Genomic DNA, 22,923 nt, shown 5'->3' with positions numbered 1-22,923 from the left:
CCTATAAACATAGGTTGGATTCATTTTCGTTTAGAAGTATGAACTGGCATACTTGCCTTGAAGCCATCCCAGATACTGGGGTTCATTAGAACTCTGGATCTGGAAGGCGAGCTGTAGATCACGTCAGGCGATTACTTCTTCATTGGGGCTAAATTTATTTCCAGCGAGCATTCTTTTGAGGTCTGAGAACAGGAAAAAGTGGCTTGGGCCTAGGGTTGCCAGATGTCCGGTTTTCGACCGGACAGTCCGGTTTTTTTCATGTTTGTCTGTTCGAAAAAATCTGGGTAAACCGGACAGAAGATTGTCCGGTTTTTAAATTTCGCGCAATATCTGGCGCGACCGCGTAATATCTAGCGCAACCGCGTGACAACCAACAGTATTGTTTGTAGTTAAGTAGATAGATATTGCGCATGTCAATGTTATGGGAAATCTATGGACTGACGAAAGAAATCGCCTCGACGTAAACACTGTAAAATATGAATTGTGTGTTTATGTCAATATAAATGCTAGTTGCACGGAATTTAAGGATGCCATGTCAAGCAATAAATCTTTGTTGGAAGCAGTCTCGTCAAATGCTAAGTATATAAAGAAGTAGACTGTAAGCTTTTCGTAATTTTTTGTTATATTTTGTAATTTGTAATATGAACTAATAAAAAATAAAAAATTGTCCGGTTTTTTTCCTCATATATATCTGGCAACCCTACTTGGGCCAGATCTGGCGAATACAGTGGAGGCAGAAGCAATTCGAAGCCCAATTCATGCAATTTTGCCATTGTTTCCATTGATTTTGTACACCGCGCATTGTCTTGATGAAACAACACCTTTTTTTTCTTCAATTGGGGATGTTTTTTTACGATTTCATCCTTTAGACGATCCAATAACGCTATATAATCATCGATGTTGATGGTCTGCCCCTTTTGGAGGTAATCAATGAATATTATACAATGCGCATCCCAGAATACTGATGACATAAGCTTGCCAGCTGACTGTTGTGTTTTTCCTCGCTTTGAATTTGGTTCATCGTGTGCAGTCCACTCAGCTGACTGTCGATTGGACTCCAGAGTGAAATGATGAAGCCATGTTCCATACATTGTCACATATCGACGCAAAAATTCAGAATTATTGTACTTAAATAGCTTCAACCTCAGAATAATTAACACGTTGTTGCATTTGATCGATTGTGAGCTCGCGCGGCACCCATTTTGCACAAAGCTTCAGCTTCCTCATGTACAAATATTCGTGAATGGTATGATGTACACGTTCAGATGATTTCTTCACAATGTCTGCTATCTCGATCAACTTCACTTCACGGTCATTCAAAATTATTTTGTGAACTTTTTTTTTTCGTCGGTGACAGCCTCTTTTAGGCGTCCACTGCGTTCGCCGTCTTCGGTGCTCATTTCCCCACTCTAAACTTAGCATACCAATCAATGTAACACCCTATAGTTTGTTACATTCATTACATGTTTTTAAATTGATAACAAATAATTTCTTTCATATTCTGTCTGCTAGACCACAAGTACCAAACATGTTTGGAAACAGCTCATTTTTATTAATCTAAAAATGTAACAAACTACAAGGTGTTACATTCAAACCAATTGCCACTAGACAATAAGTATTTTTGATAATATTGTTAATTTAACTAATAAATAATGTTACGCGTTACTTTGTGAGCATACTCAAAACTATCGTATTTTTGTCCACCCTGTACCAATTGAAATGAACATGTGATACATTTTTGGAATCAGCTCAGCTAGAGTAATCGGAAAATTGAGACAAAATGGGGGTGTTCCATTCAAAAATAATCACGGTGACGTCATTACTCGAATAATTCACCCTGTATATTAGATTATTATATTCAAATACGGTAAATTAAAATAAAAAATCGACGTGTTTCAGGATTATTTCTTGAAATGGTCTGTTTAGCTAAAAATGCATTTTTCCATACTTTACGGACACAGACTATAGCTCCATTATCAAAAATTATAAAGCTACATAACTTATCTGCGATAAATCTAAACGATAACCTAGAACCCAACGAATTCGAAGCAGACGCAACAACACATCAACGGCAACTAACCCAATAATTTGCATCGAATTAACAGTAATTCGGAACACCAAGTTGGTGGCGTTGATAGCTTAATTTGGCGAGAATTAGGGAGCAGAGAATTAAGTGTAAACCACACGTCACAGATAAAGCGGTCCCACAGGTCTCGGTTAAGTTCCCTGAGCCAAATACGAAACGTATGTCGTTTAGTGGATACCCTGCCAGAATCTTTCAGGAATCCTCTCCGGTGGAGGCGGCGAAGGAACATTATTTCCTCCTTCTCTTCGTGCAGGGTTGGATTCAGACATAGAGTTATAAACATAGATAGAGGAAGTATACGCAATTTTTACATGTCCCGAACATGGTTAGATTATGTTGTCGGATTGTGATATATTTTCGAATCCACAATTTTATTTTCTCCTTATGAATGTATATTATATTGAATGAAATATATTAATAAAGGGTGTTTTTTTAGAGCTATAGAACTTTAAATTGTAATAAAACAACGATGGATCATTCTATTTTTTATTCGCAAGATAATCTTGTGGCATTACATTTTAGATATGGTTTCTGGCATATGACCGCCACGGCTGGCTCGGATGTAGTCCAATCTGGACGTCCAATTTTCGATGACTTTTTCCAACATTTTTGGCCGTATATAGGCAATAACAAGGCGAATGTTGTCTTCCAAATGGTCAAGGGTTTGTGGCTTATCCGCATAGACCAATGACTTTACATAGCCCCACAGAAAGTAGTCTAGCGGTATTAAATCACAAGATCTTGGAGGCCAATTCACAGGTCCAAAATGTGAAATTAGGCGGCCACCAAACGTGTCTTTCAATAAATCGATTGTGGCACGAGCTGTGTGACATGTTGCGCCATCTTGTTGGAACCACAGCTCCTGGACATCATGGTTGTTCAATTCAGGAATGAAAAAGTTAGTAATCATGGCTCTATACCGATCACCATTGACTGTAACGTTCTGGCCAACATCGTTTTTGAAGAAGTACGGACCAATAATTCCACCAGCCCATAAAGCGCACCAAACAGTCAGTTTTTCTGGATGTAACGCTGTTTCGATATACACTTGAGGATTAGCTTCACTCCAAATGCGGCAGTTTTGTTTGTTGACGTAGTCATTCAACCAGAAGTGCGCTTCATCGCTAAAAAAAATTCGCTTATGAAAATCGGGAACAACGGCAATCTCATTTTGGGCCCATTCGACGAATCTACATCTTCACCAGAACTAGAGAATATCGGAAAAAATAATGAATGTGTTGGAAACAACAAATTTGGCAGGGTGTTCTACCATTGCTGCGACGCTCTATTACGATTAAGCGCTTACAAATTAGAATTTTTTATCATTATAGGCTTCATTAGAGCCACATTCTCGAATCGTTTGGACCAAAAGAGGGTGAATGAACAAACATTTATTTTTTTCTTATGGAAGTCCGTGTTTTTGAATTTTCAGATTTTATGGAATAAATGACTTACCATTTTTGTAATATTTCGATTTCTCATAAATTGTGGGGTCTTCAGAAAACCTAATAACTTCGAAATGAATGAATTTATTCGAATCAGATTTTCAAAGTGAATACCAAAAGAAATGGAGGTAAGTACTGACTTTTTGAATATTATTGAGAACTCTAATGGGTGTTCAAAAAGAGAAGATTAATTGATGACTTATTCAAACGTTTAAAATTGGTTTAATTCCTAATGGAATATTTCATTTTCTCATATTATGAAAAAAATCGTAAATCTTCTAGTAGTATAACTTCATTCATTCTGAAGTTATTAAATTTACCAATGTATGAAAAACCGAAATATCTCAAAAATGTTTACTGCATATGAAACTTCTAACAAAATTGGGTTAATTTATTCCATACGATCTGAAAATTTAATAAAAAACATGGTGTTCCATAGGAAAAAAAATACTCCAATACACCAAATACTCATCGCATCAATGGTGGAACACCTTGTAGGTATATAAATGAAGTAAAAATTTCAAACTTCATGCAAAATTTTATGTGGATCGCGTCATCACAATACAAAAAAAAACTATTTGAAACTTTTCGTGTAGTTTGGATTTCTAATAGCAATTTCATACTTGATTCAAAATTTCTTGTTGATCATTCCACCAAGCCCTGACAAAATATCGAAGTAGGTTGAAATTCAATTTCAATTTGTAAAATAAACAATGGAATGTTCAGGAGGATCGTTTCATAAGAACTACTCATCTAGAGGAAATAATTGAGAACAATGAATTAATAATGAATAATAATTATCTAATATGAAACAGGTCTGTGCATGGTATTCAATGGCCGCATGAATGAACGAGTACTAAAAAGCTCCTCACCAGTCACCACAAATCAATGTGTTCATATGGCTTGGAAAGAATGCCTTTTTAAAAACCAGGAAACCAAATTAAAAGCGTTCTAGCAAAGTTTAGCATGGTACATTCAATACAAAGGCAGAACAATTCAAGGATTTGGATGCTTTTGGGACATACTTGAGGCTTATATTACTCTTTATATACTCTTTATTGAAATATCTCAGCTCTTATAATAAACAAAATTCAACAAAAAGTAAAACGATGTAAGTTCATGTCAATTATTAATTATCATCACAATTTACAATGTGAATGGAAAATATTTCCTAATTTCTCGATGCAGAGGTTCATAGAAAAAAAAATCTAAGCGATAAATAATTTGAAACATATCTAGTTCAGGATAAAATCGATAATTAAACAAAAATGGTAACTATTTCTATTTACAACACAGATTAAAATGTATAAAAAATGCCAACATCATTCTTTTTCATAAATCTCAAGTTTGAAGTACAAGTTACCATTGCAACAGAAAGGTCGGAGACTGCTATGACGAATTTTGTGTTCGAACTCAAAGGAACGTGTGTAATCTATAGGCAAAGGCTTGCAAACTTTGTGCATGATCAAGGGCACCAGCTTTTTGCCTGGCGTTATTAATTTAAGATTAAACCAACATCTTTCCGGAAAACATTGAGGTCCTATGTAAGAAATGTGCCAACTTATATCTTGCGAATCTATTCGACAATAGGGCCTGAAAAGCCAAAACCTATGTTTCAATATCGTTTGGGTACCGAAGGTGAAGGGAATTTTTCGAAAAAAGGTGCTGTAGAGATCGAAATAGTTCAAATGTACAATATTCATCTCGTTTGAGTACAGCATTTTTTCTGGATGGAAGTTTTGACAATGTTCCATCATGTCGCCCACAGTTATTTTTTCTGCACAATCGAGAGATTCAGGACAATATAGACTTGCGGCAGGACACATCCTTTCGTGATCGTCAACTATGGTGAATATCCCCTTGAATGTGCAACCTTTACTGCGGTTACTGCAATCTATGGTCAGAGATCGAGATACCTCTTCTAAAGCGAAATTTTGTCCTTTTGCTTTTGGTTGACGGCAAACTGCGCAGATTGATATTTGGTCGAAGCAACTGTCACAAAAATTGTGTCCTTGGACGCATTCCCTGATTGGGGGGTACATAAGTTCTCTGCAGATGGGACACTCCAACAACTGCGGCAGAAATTTTAACATACTGTGATGATTGATACGAAGTGTTCTGTGCTCTGTAATAGAAAAAAAACGTATAAGTTCTAATTTGAAATTAGAAATGGTAGTTTGCTTAATTCTGAGCTAACAGCAAGGGCCTGTTTCACCATATTCTTTCAGAGTCCAGGATATACTATACATCAGTTCCACAAGTATTCGATAGGTAAAAGTAGACAGTTAACATTCAGATAATTCAACACCTAGATCAGGAAGAAAATATATTCTTTACAAGGAAATAACCTAACTAACTTCTTGAGTCGTGATATGTTAGTATCTATATTTTATAATATTGTAGATTCCCAAGAAAAATATGAATTATAGACTGTTAGTATAATAACACCTATAGTGGGAAAATGCTGATAAATATCGAGACAGGAATGATAACTTTTCAATGAATGTCAGGAGCTTTTCAGTCCCTGTCAAACTCATATTGATGAAAATTATTCAAGAAATATCGTATTTTGAAATTTTTATCTCACAATAATTTTTTCCTTCTTAAGAAGTTTTGTCAGAGGTGACTAATATTTTCTGGATATTGTATAATTTTAATGTAATTTTCAAAATAATAATAATATATTTATTTAGCACTTGGCTAGAATAAAAAGGGAAAATTATCATAAATATGTGCCGCAATCATTATAGAATATAATTGATCAAAGTAAGATGTCATGAAAAAAAAATGGAGTATCTACTTTCACCAAAAATGTCCCAAAACTACCTCGATCATCACATATTATTTCTACTTCTTCGTCAGACAATCAACGCTTATTCTGGAAAGAATCATCTTTCTATTTTAGACGAAAAAGTTAACCAAGATCGAGACTAATCACGGAAAATTGGGCTTTTCTTTTCAAATATACTTTTCGAATTTTTTTAGATCTATTTTCTAAATGAAATAATCTTCTGATTATATGATGAGCTTGAAATATGGTTCCAATCAGATATCCTTAAAAACTTTTTATTTACAACAACAAAAAAACAACCGTTCAAGAAAATTTTCATTTGAACCTAACCTTGAATTGTCAATTTACATTAAAGATCTGAGATAGAGTATGAAAACAAAATGTTTCTTCATTGTTTTCTTGGATTATTTTAATTCCTGCAAGAAGAACCTTTGTAATTAGGATTCAGGAGAAATAATACAATGAGGCAAAAAATTATTCCATAAACTACATCATGGAAATCTTCATAGTGAAAAGAACACTAGTTATTTCTAATAGATACAAGTGCAGAAGGCATTGACTTCTGTACGAGATTTAGGATAGGTACACTATTTTCTCTAATAGACTGAATTTTTATTAAAATTGATGAAATATTTCCATAAATATCTTTGTTGATTTTTACATTGGAAAATGTTGGTTGTCAGTACAGTTTTCTGTATCACAAATTTGGCAGATAATAATAGATAAATCTGTGACAAGAGAGTTCCGAGTACCAACCTATAATGATAAAATATAACAAGAAATCTGTGTGATTCTGAGAAATTCTCACACGATTTTATGTATGATATAATGATCGGATTTTCCACAGAATTAGAGAAGAGGATTTCTTTTACAATTGCAAGAATAGTAAAAATTAACATTAAAATAAATCAAAATTAATAATTTCTGATATTTCTTTTGGTTATCTTAATTTCCGAATCATCATAATATCATACATAATAATTGACATTGAAAATGAAAATATTCCTTACCCATTGTGATGCCTCTTGAAGTCCAAATAAAAAACACAAAATAATTTAGGGGGTGAACCTCTTATTTATTCAATACTTCAATGTGAACATTTGCGTCAAAACCACCTCAAGTCAAACCTAAGAATGTTAACGTTACTTCAAATCCACATACTACTTATTATCATATGGAGTCCAGCAATTACAAATGAACGAAAACAGATGTAATGTTTTTTTTTTTCATTCAATCTCTGAAATGGTTAATAACGATATTTTGCATATTGGAAGAGGATATTCGTAATCGATGAAAATGAATATCAGATTGATGTTTCAGAGTAGCAAGGCCTCTGGGGTAAGTCCAAGGATATGGGTCCAAAGCAGTTACAGCATCCCAGCAAGATGAATAGCCAGGCAGTAATTGCCTAAGGAGCGTCGCTATATTTCATACTCTACGTGGGCCATATTTTATAAGGCAATTACCGGAAGTAGGTCGTTTATCATTTCAGGATTTCCAGGAGAAGCGACAACTCTGTTTGCTTCACATCTGAGAAATGGCGGTAAGGTCAAAAATAATTTCCTAAAAAAAAACTTTAGATAATATTACAGAGGGGATTCATTCAACTGATTCTAATATGATTTTCCGTGTGAAATCAAATGTGATTTCAATAAAAGTTTTCTCTGAATTAATTCCAAGTGAATCCTACTACTTTATTTGTAGCGCCAAATATGGTGGATGCGCTTTGGATATAGAAATTTTATTTGATCTGATTTCAAAAGAAAGTGAAAATTATAATTTTGATACGATAATCTGAATTTGAGATATTCAAAACTTGCATGTATCAGAATTAAACATTAAATACCATTCATATTTTTGAAATCAATTGTACCACCGAATTTTTGGTAGGACAATATCTACTATTGATAATAAAAGTGAATTGATGACAGCCTTCATTCCAACAACTTCTCTGATTTCTCAATTTTCGGTTCCAATCCTATTTAATTAGGCCGAGTATTTCACAATTAGATACAACAACACAGGAAGCTTGTTGACTAATGAGTTTCATCCAAGAATTTTAGCACACCTCAACAAAAAGTATCAACTTTTAGCAGTATAACGTATGCTTCGATGAAGTTCAATATACGCGTGTGAAATGTTCTGAATAAAATTCAGTGATTAATCAAGGTTGATTTGTACAATTATGGAAAAAATTGGAACAGAATCTTCAACGTCTTGCGATGAAGAAAAAGATAAATCTCCTAGTCCAGAACCTTTCAAAGAACCTGATGGGATGGTTACTATTGACCTAGATAGGCGAAGTCGTGAGTATATCAATTTTTCTTATAAATAACACAAAAAGTTTTATTATTTACATCTTACTATATCATGAAACATTTCAAATTCTCCCAACAACCAAAGTAATATTTTACCAATTTTGTCTCAGAATCCACTGAAATGAATGACTACATTTTTATCGAAAAGTGCGTCAAACTTCAACTGAAAAACTCATTGACCAAGAATGTGGATTCATATTCTGAATGAGAGATAGAAATAATAAATTTTCATTCGAAAAAAAAGAAACTTTTGTCATTATATTCCACGGAAAATTTCACTTCAGTAATGTTTTTAAATCACAGCGATGGCACCAAGAATTTGAAAGTTATAATGTTTCTATAAAAATTAGTGATTTCCAAATTTCATTAATTATTCGAAAATTGAGAAGAATATAAAGTTGTGGTTTCTATACTCTTTGAACATTGAATTATAACCACTCTATGAACAGAATTTTACGATAACTCAATGAAAAATTTAATTCCAATCAAAAAAAATTTTTTTCAGCATCCCCTCTTTCCAAATCCACGTTAGATGTATCAAAAAATGAAAAACCTCATGATGTTAAGCATATAAGATATCTATCGCTCTTAGCAGTGTTATGTTTATTATCTTTCGTGGCAGCAATTGCTATACACTGGGATGGTGAGTAAAATACAAAAACATATCAATAAACGTAAATATATATTTAATAATTCACAGATATTGGATGGATTTCGAAAAAATTCACAAATATCAATAAAAATGTAACTTCATATCATATTCCCACTCCTGCACCATTCCAAAAAAGCACATCAACTATTTCAATTGATATGGAAACTTGTCCTGTTGATCCAGAGGAAGAATACAGAATACACTTATTGATGTGTAAAAGAACTAAAACCTTCGAAGACTGCTGTCACAAACATTTACGATCAAGACTGCTTCAAATAGATGATGTTTGTTCAGTACTAGAGATGCTGGATTTTCTTGTGGAGTATAAAAATATGATTTTACGCAGGAAAGAAAGAAGCATTGATACAAAGTATAAGGACGAAGATATTAAAGAGAAGAAAGAAAGGAATGAACAAGAGAAAATGAGGACAAAAGAGAAGATAATGTCCTATATACGTCATCTCAATAAACCGTTACAACGAGAAATTCCTGCACTTTTTGACTGGTTTGGAGACTTGTTTTTGGAATATCAAGATGAGTTTGAGAACGGTGGTAAGGAGGATAATTCAAAAAAAGGATATAAGCAACAACACTCCTCCGAAAACAACCAAGAAAATGAATCGAATTATGGTCAATCTGTGATTTTGGAAAGAAAACCTTCAAAAACCTTAGAAACTACAGAAGTTGAAAATTCCACTGATACTAAGACTACTGAAGAAAACAATAGTGAATTGAATGAGAAACCCCTGGTTCCTAAAATAATTAATAAGGATTCATTGAAGGATACAGAAAGTAAAAACGCTGATAATGAAAGTGAAAGAAGTGAAAATGATACAACATATCGAATTCCAGAATTGAGGACTACGGAAAGAATGAGTGCAAATGAAATAGAAGAAGTGGAACATACAAAACTGGAATTTTCCTCTACTTCAAAGCTAGGGCTACAATCGAAAGATGATAATTCAATAGTTACAGAGATTATTGAACAGCAATCGTCTCTCGTACCCGAAAAAGTAACAATCTCCAACTATGAGAATACAGAAAAAACACTAGCAAGAGAAAAAAGAGATCAAATGAATGAAAATTTTGCTATGGATAACTCAGTATACCCACAAAATGAATATTTAGGAAACAACGATTTTGAAGTTAATGGCAATCCTAACATAGAGTTGAATCCAAACGAGCAGCAGTTGAATGATTTATATCCAAACGAAAATTATGGCAATCCATACCCGAATAATCCAGAGGAAGGATATCCATTTCTTGGAAGCCCACAAGTAATGGAAAAGGTTGACAATAGGCCTTATACTGGTTATCATAGTATGATCAGCGAAGAAAAAAGTGATGAACAGTTGAGATTACCAGTTTATACAGAAGAACGAGATTTTGGAAGACATACTTGGAAGGACATGAACATTTTTGAATTGAATCAGGGATTTACTCTTCCAGACGACGCACCTAGGATGAATGCGCTAGAATTCATCAATAATAATGGTGGAGTGACATACTCCTACCTTAAAACTTCAAGATCTACGACGGAAGCAGAAAGTACAAATACAGAGTTTGAAATGATTCATGAAGAAAAAACACCAGAAAGCGAACCAACAACGTTTGTGCAGAGAATAAATGACAAGAAATTAGACCTACCAGAAGAAGCAAGCACGACCAGAATACCAGCAACAAGTACAGTGGTTTCTGATGCTTTTGACGCAACTGATTCAATTGAAAGCATCGAAAATATCAGAGGGAATAATAAATCTGTTTTTTTGGAAATAGGAAAGACAAAAATTTCAATCTCAAAAGCTGACGAGAAATCTATTAATACAAAAGAGAAAACGAATTCTACAGAAGCAAACATCGATAAGGGCATAACTACAACGATTAATCCAGAAGCAGGTGAAACAATTCAACCAAATAATGAGCAAAATTCTGGAAGGGCAGCCCAAACTAAGGGTAACCCTTTCCAACTTGTCAATGAGGATACACAAAGTAGTCAAAATTTAGTAGTCAACCCTAATATGTGTCAATATGCCACACCTTTGGGACCAACCAGTAGGTTTGTCATGGCACCAGACAATAGAGCCCAAATAATCACCATGGTACCTCCAGGTAGTGTACCAAAACCTCCATTTTACGTGATGAACCCTTCGGTGTATTCCTACGTTCCTCCTAATCCAGTCATACCACATTATGGGCCTATAGCTCAGCCATATAACCCATACGCGAACGCGTATGGTATGATGAATGGTATGATGAATATCAACCCTTTGAGTACGGCACAAATAACTCCGATGATAAGTAGTCCCCCAGTGCAAATGGCAAATAATAACGGCCAAGTTTACCTTTGTAATCCTGCCATTCAAAGTGCAAGCTTACAACCAAACAACATCCAACCTGCTGTTGAAATAAGAAGCTCCAGCAATCTGCAGGAGTCGTTTGATAGGACGCCATTGGAAAGACGAACCAGGTAACTAACAAATTTTATGTTTTCAATAATCTTCACTACATTTCAATAGATAGATTTGTTCGTCTTTTAATAGAATATTTTACGATATCAAGAAGGTGATGCTGATGTGTGCAACATTTATAAAAATCTCTGAGCTAAAGAATTTGAGCACTATCGGATTTAATAATAATAAGACATTTTTGGGTAATTTCTCAACCTGAATTTTTGCAGTAACAAAACAAGATCATCCTTGAACTGTCCAATAGATGAGCAAAGCTGCATGGATGATAGCAAATGTATCAGTATAAGCCACGTCTGTGACAATGAGGTGCATTGTGATGATGGTAGTGATGAAACCTTCTGTTCGTGCAGAGAAAGGATAGCAAAAATAAGATTGTGCGATGGTTTCTTGGATTGTCCTGATGGAGAGGATGAGATGGGTTGCTTTGGTAAGGATGAACTTCCATCTCGTTTTGTACAAAATCGATAGTTTGAAGGAATTTCTCCTTATAGGTTGTTCAGAGAATGAAATAAATTGCGACGATTGGTCCAGGTTCAGAAGAGGAACTTGCGTACCAATGTCTCAGAGATGTGATGGCATAAGACAATGCGAAGTCACTGGAAGAGATGAAGACGATTGTACCATCTTAACTGATCATATTGGAGAGGCTAACCCGTTGAAAATATCGAATGCTGCAGGGTTCTTGCATAGGAATTATAAAGGGAAATGGTATCCAACCTGCATGGGTTCTGAAGTATGGGCCTTGGATGTTTGTAAGGTCGAAGCTGGACCCAGTACAGTGTAAGTGTATTTTTGCTGAAGAAGATGACAACGAAGCTTCCAATTAGACCTCCTTTGTTATTTCATAACATATCTATTATAATTATTATTATCCCTTCACAGAGCACCATTATCTCACCTATTTCCAACCACTGAAAAATACGAGGGCGAATACATCAATCTTTTACCCAATAAGGAAGTGAGTTTCCAGGAAAGTTGCGTTAAAGACAGAGCTGCTTTTGTTGAATGTCCTCCGCTCTTCTGTGGTTTGCGGATGACAATTAAGAACCCTTACAGATCGCAGGAAGTGGATACAAGCATCGAGGACATGATGAATCACCTCAACAGACAAGATTATACATTCGGGGATGATTTTTACGCATCTAGAATAAAAAAGGAAACCTTGAATAGGAGCAAAAGATCAGAGGACTTCATTTTGGGAGGTAAACGAGTAGTTGGTGGAAGAGCAAGCCAGCCAGCTGCCTGGCCTTGGGTTGTGTCGATATACAAAAATGGTATCTTTCACTGTGGAGGAGTGATTATAAATGAGCTGTGGGTTATAACTGCAGCTCATTGCGTTGATAAGTGAGTATTCACTTCAATTCATGCATTTTATTCTCAGTTTTTGCCTCAACTTAATGATTGATGAAGTGGAAAATACTTAGGTATATACCTACTGTAATGTTCAAATTGTATATTTTCTCCTAGGCAGGTTTTAAATCCGAAATCAGCTCCATCAATCACTTTCAACGAACGTCAAACATGAATTTTTGTCATTGCCCTATAGCCACTTAAGATTCTTGAGGGGGTTGCCACCCCATTTAAGGGGATTATTTAGTGAATTTGTAATCATAAGATATTTCCCTGCATATAATAATTGGCCTGACTCGGCATTTTACCCAATACTCATTAGTGAGCTTTTTTTTTGTTGGCCTAAAATTGAAAGTATTCTCTGTTAAATATGGTAGTATTTTTTTTCTTCACTAATTCTCGAATTGCGTTCATTGAAATGCGTCCTGCTCCGTACAAGTATTTCCCGAAGATAAATTATCTTCGAGTCAATCTCTTTTCTCAATAATATGTTCAATATCAACTCACTCCAAGATTATCTTTCAAGATATTGGCTCTTCTACTACGAAATTCAAGCTGGTATCTTGAGGAGGTTCTCCTATTCACCCATGGAGCAAGTACGATGGGTAGTTGCAACCGTCGCCCATGAAGAATACGACAAAACCAACCTGAAGAATGACATAGCCTTGATGAAGCTTTCCTCTGCAGTAAGATACAACAGATACGTACGTCCAATTTGTTTACCATCTGAGAGAACAGCCGGTACAGATTTTCGTCGAGGTCCCCCTCCAGGAACAATCTGTACAACAGTGGGATGGGGAGCAACCATAGAGCATGGAACTGATCGTGAGTATTGCTACATGCAGGTTGGCCAAACCCGAAAGATCTCTAATTCACACTTTCCAAGGAGAGACCAAATAGCTTTTGTTCACATGAAAAACCTGCTTTAATTTTCGACAAGGATTTACCCCCCTAAAAACCATTCGTATTTATGTGGTAACACCCTGTATATATGTGTTTTTTTCAGCCGATCACATGAGAGAGGTAGAGGTTCCAATCCTCAAGAATTGCAAACATCCGGAGGACATTGAAGGCAGAGAGATTTGTGCTGGTCTCTTTGAGGGAGGTAAAGACGCCTGTCAGGGTGACAGTGGTGGTCCTTTCATGTGCCAAAATCCAAATAACCCAAGCCAGTGGTATTTGGCAGGAATTGTAAGTCATGGTGAGGGTTGTGCTAGACCAAATGAGCCAGGAGTTTATACAAGAGTAAGCCAATACATCGACTGGATAGCTGACAACATGAGTATGTCTTTTTTTTAACAACTGTCGGTGGTGACTCTAGACCAAATGAAAACGTAAGCGACATCAGATTTGCGAGGTCTCTTTTAGTCTCTAGTCAAGAAGAATCTAGTGACTTTAAAGCGTGTGTCACACTAGAGTGTATGCTGTGCGCCTTATGTTTACTTGAACTCATTACCATAGTTTTTTCATATAACGCTGCAAAAGTCTCTAGACCTCTCTGCAATTTTAGATGAATAACTTATTTGCTTGAACCCTTCTAGCGTCGATTGTTGACGATTTGACTGAAGCCTAGCGTTAGCCACTGACATCTATGGTGACCTTAGATTTTCTTTGCATCGAAAGTTAACGTCATCGACTTTTTCAGGAGAAGAAAAATTCTTTTCGAGGGCGCCTCTGCAAAGGTGTCCTGGTTACATCTGCAAAGGAACGAATAAATGCATTCCGAAGAAACGACATTGTGACAGTGTTGTAGATTGTCTGATGGGAGATGACGAAATGAACTGTGGAAATACTTTCCACAACATATTTAAATTTTCAACGGATTCATACATGCCTTTTCTTCGAGCAACAAATGATATCAAAACGGCAGCTGATAACAGTACTGAAAACAATGATGACATTCTTGGAGCTGTTATCATCAATGCAGATTTCGAAAATTCAACGGTTTTGCCAGTCAAATCTCCAGTTAACAAAAAAGATGAAAATATTAATTTAACCAAAGTTATGTATCGCTATGAGAGGAAAAAATATTACAACAATAATACAAATAATCCTGATTATTTCAGATGTAATAGGTGAGTATTTCTAGGATTAAAAAATGGATTTATGCGATACCAACATTCATGATATCCAAGTAAGAAGTTCGAAAAAAATTTTTTTTCATTGCTATCATATTATTGTGATGAATGAAAGCAGGCATCGATCCTAGCTAAATTGCGTTGGCAAAATGTAAAGATATCAAATTTAAAGAATTATTAGTTCACCACATAAAATAACGAAACTTAGAATCATTGAACCCATAATAACACTATAAAGCACAACTTTTATTTTGAATTCTTCCTCCCAAAAGTTTTTGAAATTATATGAAAAGTTGATTATCAATGATATTGATCTTTTAACGGAACCTACAGTTTTTTTTTGGTTGGGAAATGAACATTATTTTAGGTAACTACGTATTTTCAAATCATATATTGTTTGCGTTCAAATTGAAGAAACACATTTCAGAAATATGCAATTATTTTGTTACCAAACTAAATAATTTTATAAGCAGTATAGTGTTTCGATCAGATTTACAGTTTTCTTTACTGTTTTATAGCGCACTACATCATATTCTGCAGCGCCATCTAACCAAATGTTCCTGAACTATATTGTTTGTAGATGGCGCACGACTATAAAGACATCTATAAAAGAACATCGATCTCTTCTGCGGTCAACTAATTACTTTAACTGTCCCATGTATAGATCACGCTTCAGAAGTGTTTTGTGATAATATAATTACATTACAATTAATTAAATTTTGATAATTGAAAATTTTCGGTGGTAAGAGCTAGTGCTGAGAAAATCAGCTATAGAATTTGTGGACCTTCTATCGGACTATTTTATCCTCTAGGTTACTCCAAATGATTCCTATACAAAAACGCTGCGATAAGAAGTTCGACTGCGAAGATGGTACAGATGAAGAGGGATGCAGATGTGTTGATTACATCAAATTTTCGCATCCCGATGTTATATGCGACGGATTTGTGGATTGCAAGGATAGAAGCGATGAATCTTCTTGTTGTAAGATAATTTGTTTGTCGAAGGTGATGCACCTCCAAAGAATTAATTTTTAGTTGCTTGCAGAAAAGAAGAGTTCAACTGTTTTAAGAGTAAGATGTGTATTTCTTCGAATCTTGTTTGCAATGGCAAACCTGATTGTGATAAAGGAGAGGATGAAATGGACTGTGGTAAGTTCTCATTTTCCCTTATACTGTGATATTTTGTAAGATTTCACTCAATAAGTCCTAGGCTAAAACACATTTTTTTCTTGAATATTCGTCTTCATTCGTCAACATAGTCACATTTAGAGGTGCTACATGTACTCCAAAGTTCCTCTAACTTTTAAATTCCTTCTTCTGTGGAAAGTTGGTTTTTCCTTCGACATAGACCTCAAACTAAGCGGCAATTACTTCTTCATTAGAGCCAAATTTCTTCATTTATTTGGTCTATAAAAAGATCTGGAAAATGAGCTGGGTGGTCAAGCAACTAAAGGAGCAAATCGTTCAATTTGATCATGTTTTTCATCGATTTGTGACAAAAAGCATTGTCTTGGTGAAAGAAAATTTAATTCTTTTGTATTTGTTGGCGTAGTAATGACAAACATTTGGCTGGTATCGTTTTCCATCACTAATGGCATACCTTCTTCATCTTAACAACGAAAAATAATTTCTCTATTTATTTCTAAATGAAACCATTCATTGGAAAACCGTTCATTCATGTTAATCCAATACGTAAAAGTTGCAGTTGGAGTTCTTTTTTTTAGTTGCTCTGACTGACGGGAAAACTGTGATCTTGGACAACACACATAGGCCAAATATGAGCCTAGCTGGTATAGTTAGTGTAAAACGCTACGGAATATGGAAAACCTACTGCAATACCACGCAGTCAAAACCTGATGCAGTTATAGCTACCAACATTTGCAACTACTTGGGTTTTGGAGAGTACACGGGATTCAAAAAAATCAAGATTAGCGATCGACAGTTATCAGTCGAATACCCTGGATCAGTTGTGAGTGTTTAAACTAATAATATGTTTCCCGACAATTTCCTTCTGATATATCCTTACCAATTTCCAGAAACCTCAAGTAGATAGCTCAACCAATACAAACATAACTTGTGATGGCTTGTATGTTTCCTGTTCTAATTTAAATCATGATGGAGGTCTTGATTGGACAAAAAAGAAGGAATTGAATGAATCCACTGTGACTTTTGAACCTACATGGAATGCCGCGATTTTTTCAGATGGTACCTACAAATGCATGGGTACTATACTGAACGAAATTTGGATTCTTACATCGCAAGACTGTTTTGATGGTATAGAACTGTGAGTTTACTGTCACGTAGTAGAACTTCTACTGGAACTTAGTTTTTGAAAATTCTGCAAAGAATTGACGAATTGTATCTTTAAAATGATCAATTTTTAATATTATTATGTTGTGTGCGTTTCTCTATCAATTTCCTCTAGACTCAACTCTTAGTAAAGTACAACTCAGTTTCTCGTTTTTATTTAAAATTATTTTCAGTTCCAGCACCTACTACTTAGCAGTCGTTGTTGGCAAAGGTGCTAGATACTTAGATGTACCTGGTCCAAATGATTACGTACAGAGTGTTGCGGAATCTTATCGAGTGAACGATACCGATATGTTTATCCTAAGGATGGAGAATGCGATAAAGTTCAACAGATATATCCAACCAACACACCTCAATATTCGGTGAGTGACCGAGAATTCAAACCAAAAAAAACTGTTTCGAATGTTACGTTCATTTGATTGTTTCATGATTACATCATTCGATTGCAGGATCGATAAAATGAGAAAGGAAAAATGCGTAGCAATGGGGATGAAGCGCGGAAAGCCAAAAATGGTATTTTTAGAAACGAAATCCAACTGTTCTGAAGGTCAAACATGCTTTTCAGCAGCTTCTGGTGGTAATTGCTTGGAGGTGAGTTTTGAAAAAGGAGAAAATAGTATATTGTGCAACAAGTGTGGAAAATCCAACTCTTCTTATACGAGTGTCGACTTTTCAAAAGCACAATTTCATTGGTCTATCAAGTAAGTTGTGGACAAAGTGCCGTGAGGAATAATATTTCTCACAGAATAATATTTCTCACAGATTAATATTTCTCACAGAATAATATTTCTCACAGTTATGAGCAATACATGCGAGCTTTGAAAAGCACGCTACTTTTCATAGCAGTTGTAGAAAAAAGATTTATTCATTCGATTAAACTAACATTTCACACGTACAGGGACCATGGGGCGGTGTTGTCACATGTTACGCTGGGAACGGTTGGTATCCAGCCGCAGTATTCGGCTCAATCGGAGAAAGTTGTCCATTCAAAGATGATTCTAACTTCACTAGTGTTAGATATTGGGCACAAGAGCTGAAAATATTCACAGGTGAATACTGAATGAGATAGTACTCGGAAAATATTGAAGGACAACTTTTTTTTTTCAGACTCATCGAGTCCGGCACACCAAGAAAGTTATTGTGAAGGTTTTCGTTGTGATTTGGGCAACTGTATCGATGTAGATATGCTCTGTGATGGTATACCGCAATGTTTAGGCGGTGAAGATGAAACCATGCACTTCTGTGAGAAACGACAAAACGCTTGTCGTGTTTTGAAAAATTGTGGTGAGTATTCTGATCAATTTTTATAAATTTACGTGTTACAATAAACACTACAAAAACTGGGTTTTCGGCAACATTATGGACTACAACAGCAATATTCCCACTTGTTCTTGTGCGACGCAGTCGATTTCGATTCTTCACATCACTAACTTGTTCCAATAGCGCAAATTTTTTCACTACTTTCACTAGTACAGGCCGAGAAGTTTGGGGATTCATCAAGCCTAGTAGCTTGAAATTTTAACCAACTACTTGACTTGATATTCAAGCTCATGACAAATTACATACTTGAGCTTGACTTGACTTGATTTTAGGTATTTAATGCTTGACTTAATATCAAGCTGCTTGATATTACTTGAGCTTTATATGCACGCGTCGCCAGTGTGACTTCATTAGTAGTATTAGTATCACATTTTTATGAAATCTATTAGTAGATTTTGGTAGATTCAGAAACATCTTTTTTAACTTGGCCAAAACGGCCAAGAATTTTTTATTAACGCCAGCACCTTCAGCTCCTGTTGAAAGACAATTTTCTAGAGCTGCTCTTACAGTTACAAAAACACGCAATAGGTTAGGCGACTAATCTATAAGATGCCTCATGTGTCTTAGGTCCTGAATGGAAAATTATTAAATAAAACAAAGCCTGGAGGTTTTTCAATATTAAGAAACTTTTATTATTTTTTATTTTGTTAATTTATGTTTCTATTTCAAAAAAATTGATATTTTTGGTTCTCTTCTACAATAAGTTTGATAAATAAAAGTGTTTTTTGCAAGGTTCCTTTTCATTTCATCATTTTTTTATTGATGTGGCACTACACAATAAAACTGCCAAAAATCAAGTAGCTTGATATGATTCAAGTATTTGATAAATAAATACTTGACTTGAGATTGGAAAACTACTACTTGACTTGTGCTTGACATGAAATCAAGTCAAGCTCAAGCCAAGTTACTCGACAATCAAGCCAAGCCCTGAATCCCTAGAGAAGGTGCTCCACCACGAATCAAAAGTGCTTTAGTTTTGCACTCTTGACTGCAACATTTCCACCATTTCTGTATCGAATTTTAACTATTTCAAAGTTCTGCTGAAGTGCGTATCGTTTCATTTTTTGTAATGGCGTAGTTTTTACTTGTCAAATTTCAAAAGATCACAGCTTCCAAAGTGATAGCTGCCTAGCTAACGGGCTTTTCAAAATGAAACATTGTATTGGAAAACCTTTTGTTTGGAAAAGGAAAGGAAATATCGACACGCATTTTTCAGTTACTGAATTGAATTTGAACCACCCTGTACAAACTTGAACGTATCGCTATAAACCTCTGATTCTTCCGCTCGCCCATTCAAGGTTCCTATGATATGGTGAAAGTAAATTCGATAATTCACCAGCCAGGTGAAATTTATTGCAGATTTCGTACATGCTCCTCAGGCTACTCCTTCAATATTCTTTTATGCGTCTCATTGTCCGCTAGATTCCGAATTCACATCAGTTTCTCTACTAGCTACTGATACGACCAGACATAATAATGAAAAAGAAACTTCATTGGGCTTTGTAAAAACATAAAAGGATGTTATTTGCAGAATTGTACCCGAGAAACATGTATGCTGAATTGAATTAGAATTCGTAATAAATGTTGTGGCATTTCAGTTTTAACCTTGATTCGCATTGTGCTTTCACTTGTTCAAGAAACGTACTAATCAATATGGTTCAATAAAAACATTTCGCATTATTGGTTTTTCTGCTTCCGCTATATAGAATGGAGCAGTAGTACTCACTCTTTAATTCACACGTTATAATTCAATTAGATTGAATCGTTATGATCAACTGCACGCCCTGAATTGCAGACTTATGTTGCAATAAAGGTACTTGTGCACTTATGGAAATAAAGCAGTCGTTTATTCGAAAGTGTCCTCAGATTATGTGAAGTTTCTGGTTGTGTGGTTATCACCACACGTTAGTCCTAATTATTAGCTTGTATACTCCCTTTAGGCCCAGCTAAAACTTAGCCCTAATATGTTTTCCTCTGTAATATAGGACACTTTTGGTAGAGTAGCTCAATGAAACTTTGCTGCTAAGTTTGTACATACATAAATCTATCATTTCTTCCTTTTTAAACGAATATCTCAATTAATTTACAAAATCACTAAAGTAACTTGAGAACAACATCAGCACAGAAACACCAGGTTTGGGTTTGCTCATGCATGATGATTCCGAAACTCTAATATTTCTGAAGTTATGACTTATGAAATATTCATATCCGATGCTAAATGAGATTAGATTGAAGAAGGAGCTAGAAAGCAGCTTTTCAGAAGTGTGACCAGCTTGATCTTTCATTCTATACCCTTCTTAACAATTCTCAATCTCAATTCTGCCATATTTGAAAATCTAGCATCGTCCATTAGAGCATTCAATATCATTTCGTTGGGATTTGCTCAGAACTGTGCTTCGTAGGCTGGTCATTTGCAGAGTAGGTGTTGTTTCACATGTTTCTATGTCCAAATAGTACTTTATTCCAACAGTTGTCCCAAAATGATTCGAATGTCAGCTAGTGGAAGAAGAATGATCTGCTTTGTGTAGAACAGATACATTTCCATAAATGGTTTCGCTTGCTTGAGTCCTCTAGAAGAATCTCTTTTTTCCTTCAATTGTTGAAAGGTTGCTCCTCGGTGGTTTTTTCCAATCTTCCAGAAGGCTTCAGATACAATGGGTGATACTTTGTTTCCTCTAGCATGGTGTATGGCTAATCATAAAATATATTTGACATTTTCAGTATGCCCTGTGGATCATCTGACATGTTTGAACGGCAAATGTGTCCACAAATCCAAATTTTGCGACAGGGTGAACGACTGCGGTGACTACTCTGATGAACCTCCTCGATGTACCTGCAGATCGTTCTTGAAATTAACACATCCAGAGAAGGTCTGCGATGGACACGTGAACTGTTTCGATGGTTCAGATGAAAACCCAAGAATGTGTCGATGTAAACCAGATGATTTAGTTTGCAGAAAGTGAGTTATAGTCTCTTCACTCAGTAGTAAAAGTAAAATTTTGTATTATTCTGTTACTTCCATCCATGCAACTGAATATCGAACGTTCAAAGTGTGCGTAAAAGAATGGATGAATATTCTTCTTCATTTCAGATCTAATGTCTGCATCTCCAGTGAAATGATTTGCAATGGTTTTGTGGATTGTCCCGACGGAGAAGATGAGCAGGCATGTTATCAATTATCTTCTAAGAAATCTGAGTAAGTTTGCCCTTTTGAGATTTACATTATAAGCCATATTAATTTCTTGTTTTTTCTTGTCTCAAGTACTCCTAAAAGTGGAGCGGTACTAACCACAACTGCTGGTCAACTGTTCGAAAGCTGTTTCACAGTGTCACCCTCCGCCTCAGAACTAGACGACATCTGTCATCATCTTGGTTATGAATCCTGCAAGTCCTACCGTTTGGAGTCTCCCTCAAATAAGGACAATACTACTCTTGTTCCTGTAATCGACTCCTTCGATGTGGTGTGGTTGAGGAGTGAGGGGAAGGTACCACTTCTGTTCCGTAAGAGAACCGGAAACGACGCCTACTTGACTGTCCGGAAACAGAGTAACTGTCATCGACTGCATATCGAATGTAACTAGGTACCATGTGGTGTGGATTGAATAAACAATGCAAAGTTTTATTGTGTTAAAAGTTGAACGCTCTATATTGAAATTCAAAAAAGGGGCTGATAGATATAGGTTTTCTAGTTTTTATTAAATGAATATAACAATAATTGGTGTTTATTTTCCTCAAAAAAAAATTGCAGAAATAAGTAAGAAAAATATATTATTCATTTAAATTTAGGTAGGTCTTGTCATCCTTAATAGACCTCTTTATAAAAATTACTGACTTTAGCCAACGAAAAAAACTTTCACAATAACATTTTACTCCCAATTCTACTGAAAGTTGATAGAGCTTCGAATTGAAATCAAACATTTGGTATGAAAATTCAATTTTCCTTTTTTAATGCATTTTAAACTATTCTGGGCCATTTTGATTTCTTGATCATCTGTCAGGCAATCATAGGTTATCCCATGTGTACCTATGTGATCAGTTGATCCTAAATACGAGGTTGCAAAATCTCCATTTTACCTTCAAAAGATGTTTATCTATTCGTTATTAT

General features: G+C 35.3%; 2 protein-coding genes across 5 annotated transcripts; one reads left to right on the top strand and one right to left on the bottom strand.

Annotated features, from left to right (window-relative positions):
• Window positions 1-4,568: 4,568 nt before the first annotated feature.
• LOC123674860 lies at window positions 4,569-7,502 on the bottom strand. The gene is made up of 2 exons (XM_045609976.1): window positions 7,333-7,502; window positions 4,569-5,656 (listed from the first exon to the last, which is right to left on the bottom strand). The coding sequence occupies exons 1-2, from the start codon at window positions 7,334-7,336 to the stop codon at window positions 4,854-4,856; spliced, it is 807 nt and encodes a 268-aa protein (XP_045465932.1). The 5' UTR covers window positions 7,337-7,502; the 3' UTR covers window positions 4,569-4,853.
• Window positions 7,503-7,565: 63 nt separating this feature from the next.
• Window positions 7,566-22,533, top strand: LOC123674859. Of its 4 annotated transcripts, none has more exons than XM_045609975.1 (21): window positions 7,643-7,865; window positions 8,416-8,628; window positions 9,146-9,283; window positions 9,341-11,759; window positions 11,970-12,187; window positions 12,252-12,540; window positions 12,643-13,104; window positions 13,637-13,935; window positions 14,117-14,392; window positions 14,756-15,185; window positions 16,001-16,170; window positions 16,224-16,337; window positions 16,913-17,157; window positions 17,225-17,472; window positions 17,672-17,860; window positions 17,948-18,089; window positions 18,397-18,547; window positions 18,606-18,782; window positions 21,540-21,777; window positions 21,910-22,014; window positions 22,081-22,533. In XM_045609975.1, the coding sequence occupies exons 2-21, from the start codon at window positions 8,508-8,510 to the stop codon at window positions 22,397-22,399; spliced, it is 6,750 nt and encodes a 2,249-aa protein (XP_045465931.1). In that variant the 5' UTR covers window positions 7,643-7,865; window positions 8,416-8,507; the 3' UTR covers window positions 22,400-22,533. The 4 variants fall into 4 exon arrangements, with proteins under 4 accessions (XP_045465929.1, XP_045465931.1, XP_045465930.1 ...); XM_045609974.1 differs by having other exon boundaries at window positions 8,378-8,628; XM_045609971.1 differs by having other exon boundaries at window positions 8,333-8,628.
• The last annotated feature ends 390 nt before the right edge of the window (window positions 22,534-22,923 follow it).

This window comes from Harmonia axyridis, chromosome 3, assembly GCF_914767665.1.
Source record: "Harmonia axyridis chromosome 3, icHarAxyr1.1, whole genome shotgun sequence".
Classification (NCBI taxonomy): Eukaryota; Metazoa; Arthropoda; class Insecta; order Coleoptera; family Coccinellidae; genus Harmonia; species Harmonia axyridis.
This window is presented reverse-complemented; position numbering and strand designations above follow the sequence as displayed.

Excerpts from the sequence above, each read along its gene's own strand:
- LOC123674859 (XM_045609973.1), top strand. The coding sequence starts at position 8,508 with ATGGAAAAAATTGGAACAGAATCTTCAACGTCTTGCGATGAAGAAAAA. Across the intron at positions 13,105-13,636 it reads GCAGCTCATTGCGTTGATAA|ATATTGGCTCTTCTACTACG; the intron begins GTGAGTATTCAC and ends TTATCTTTCAAG. Across the intron at positions 16,338-16,912 it reads AGAGGATGAAATGGACTGTG|TTGCTCTGACTGACGGGAAA; the intron begins GTAAGTTCTCAT and ends TCTTTTTTTTAG.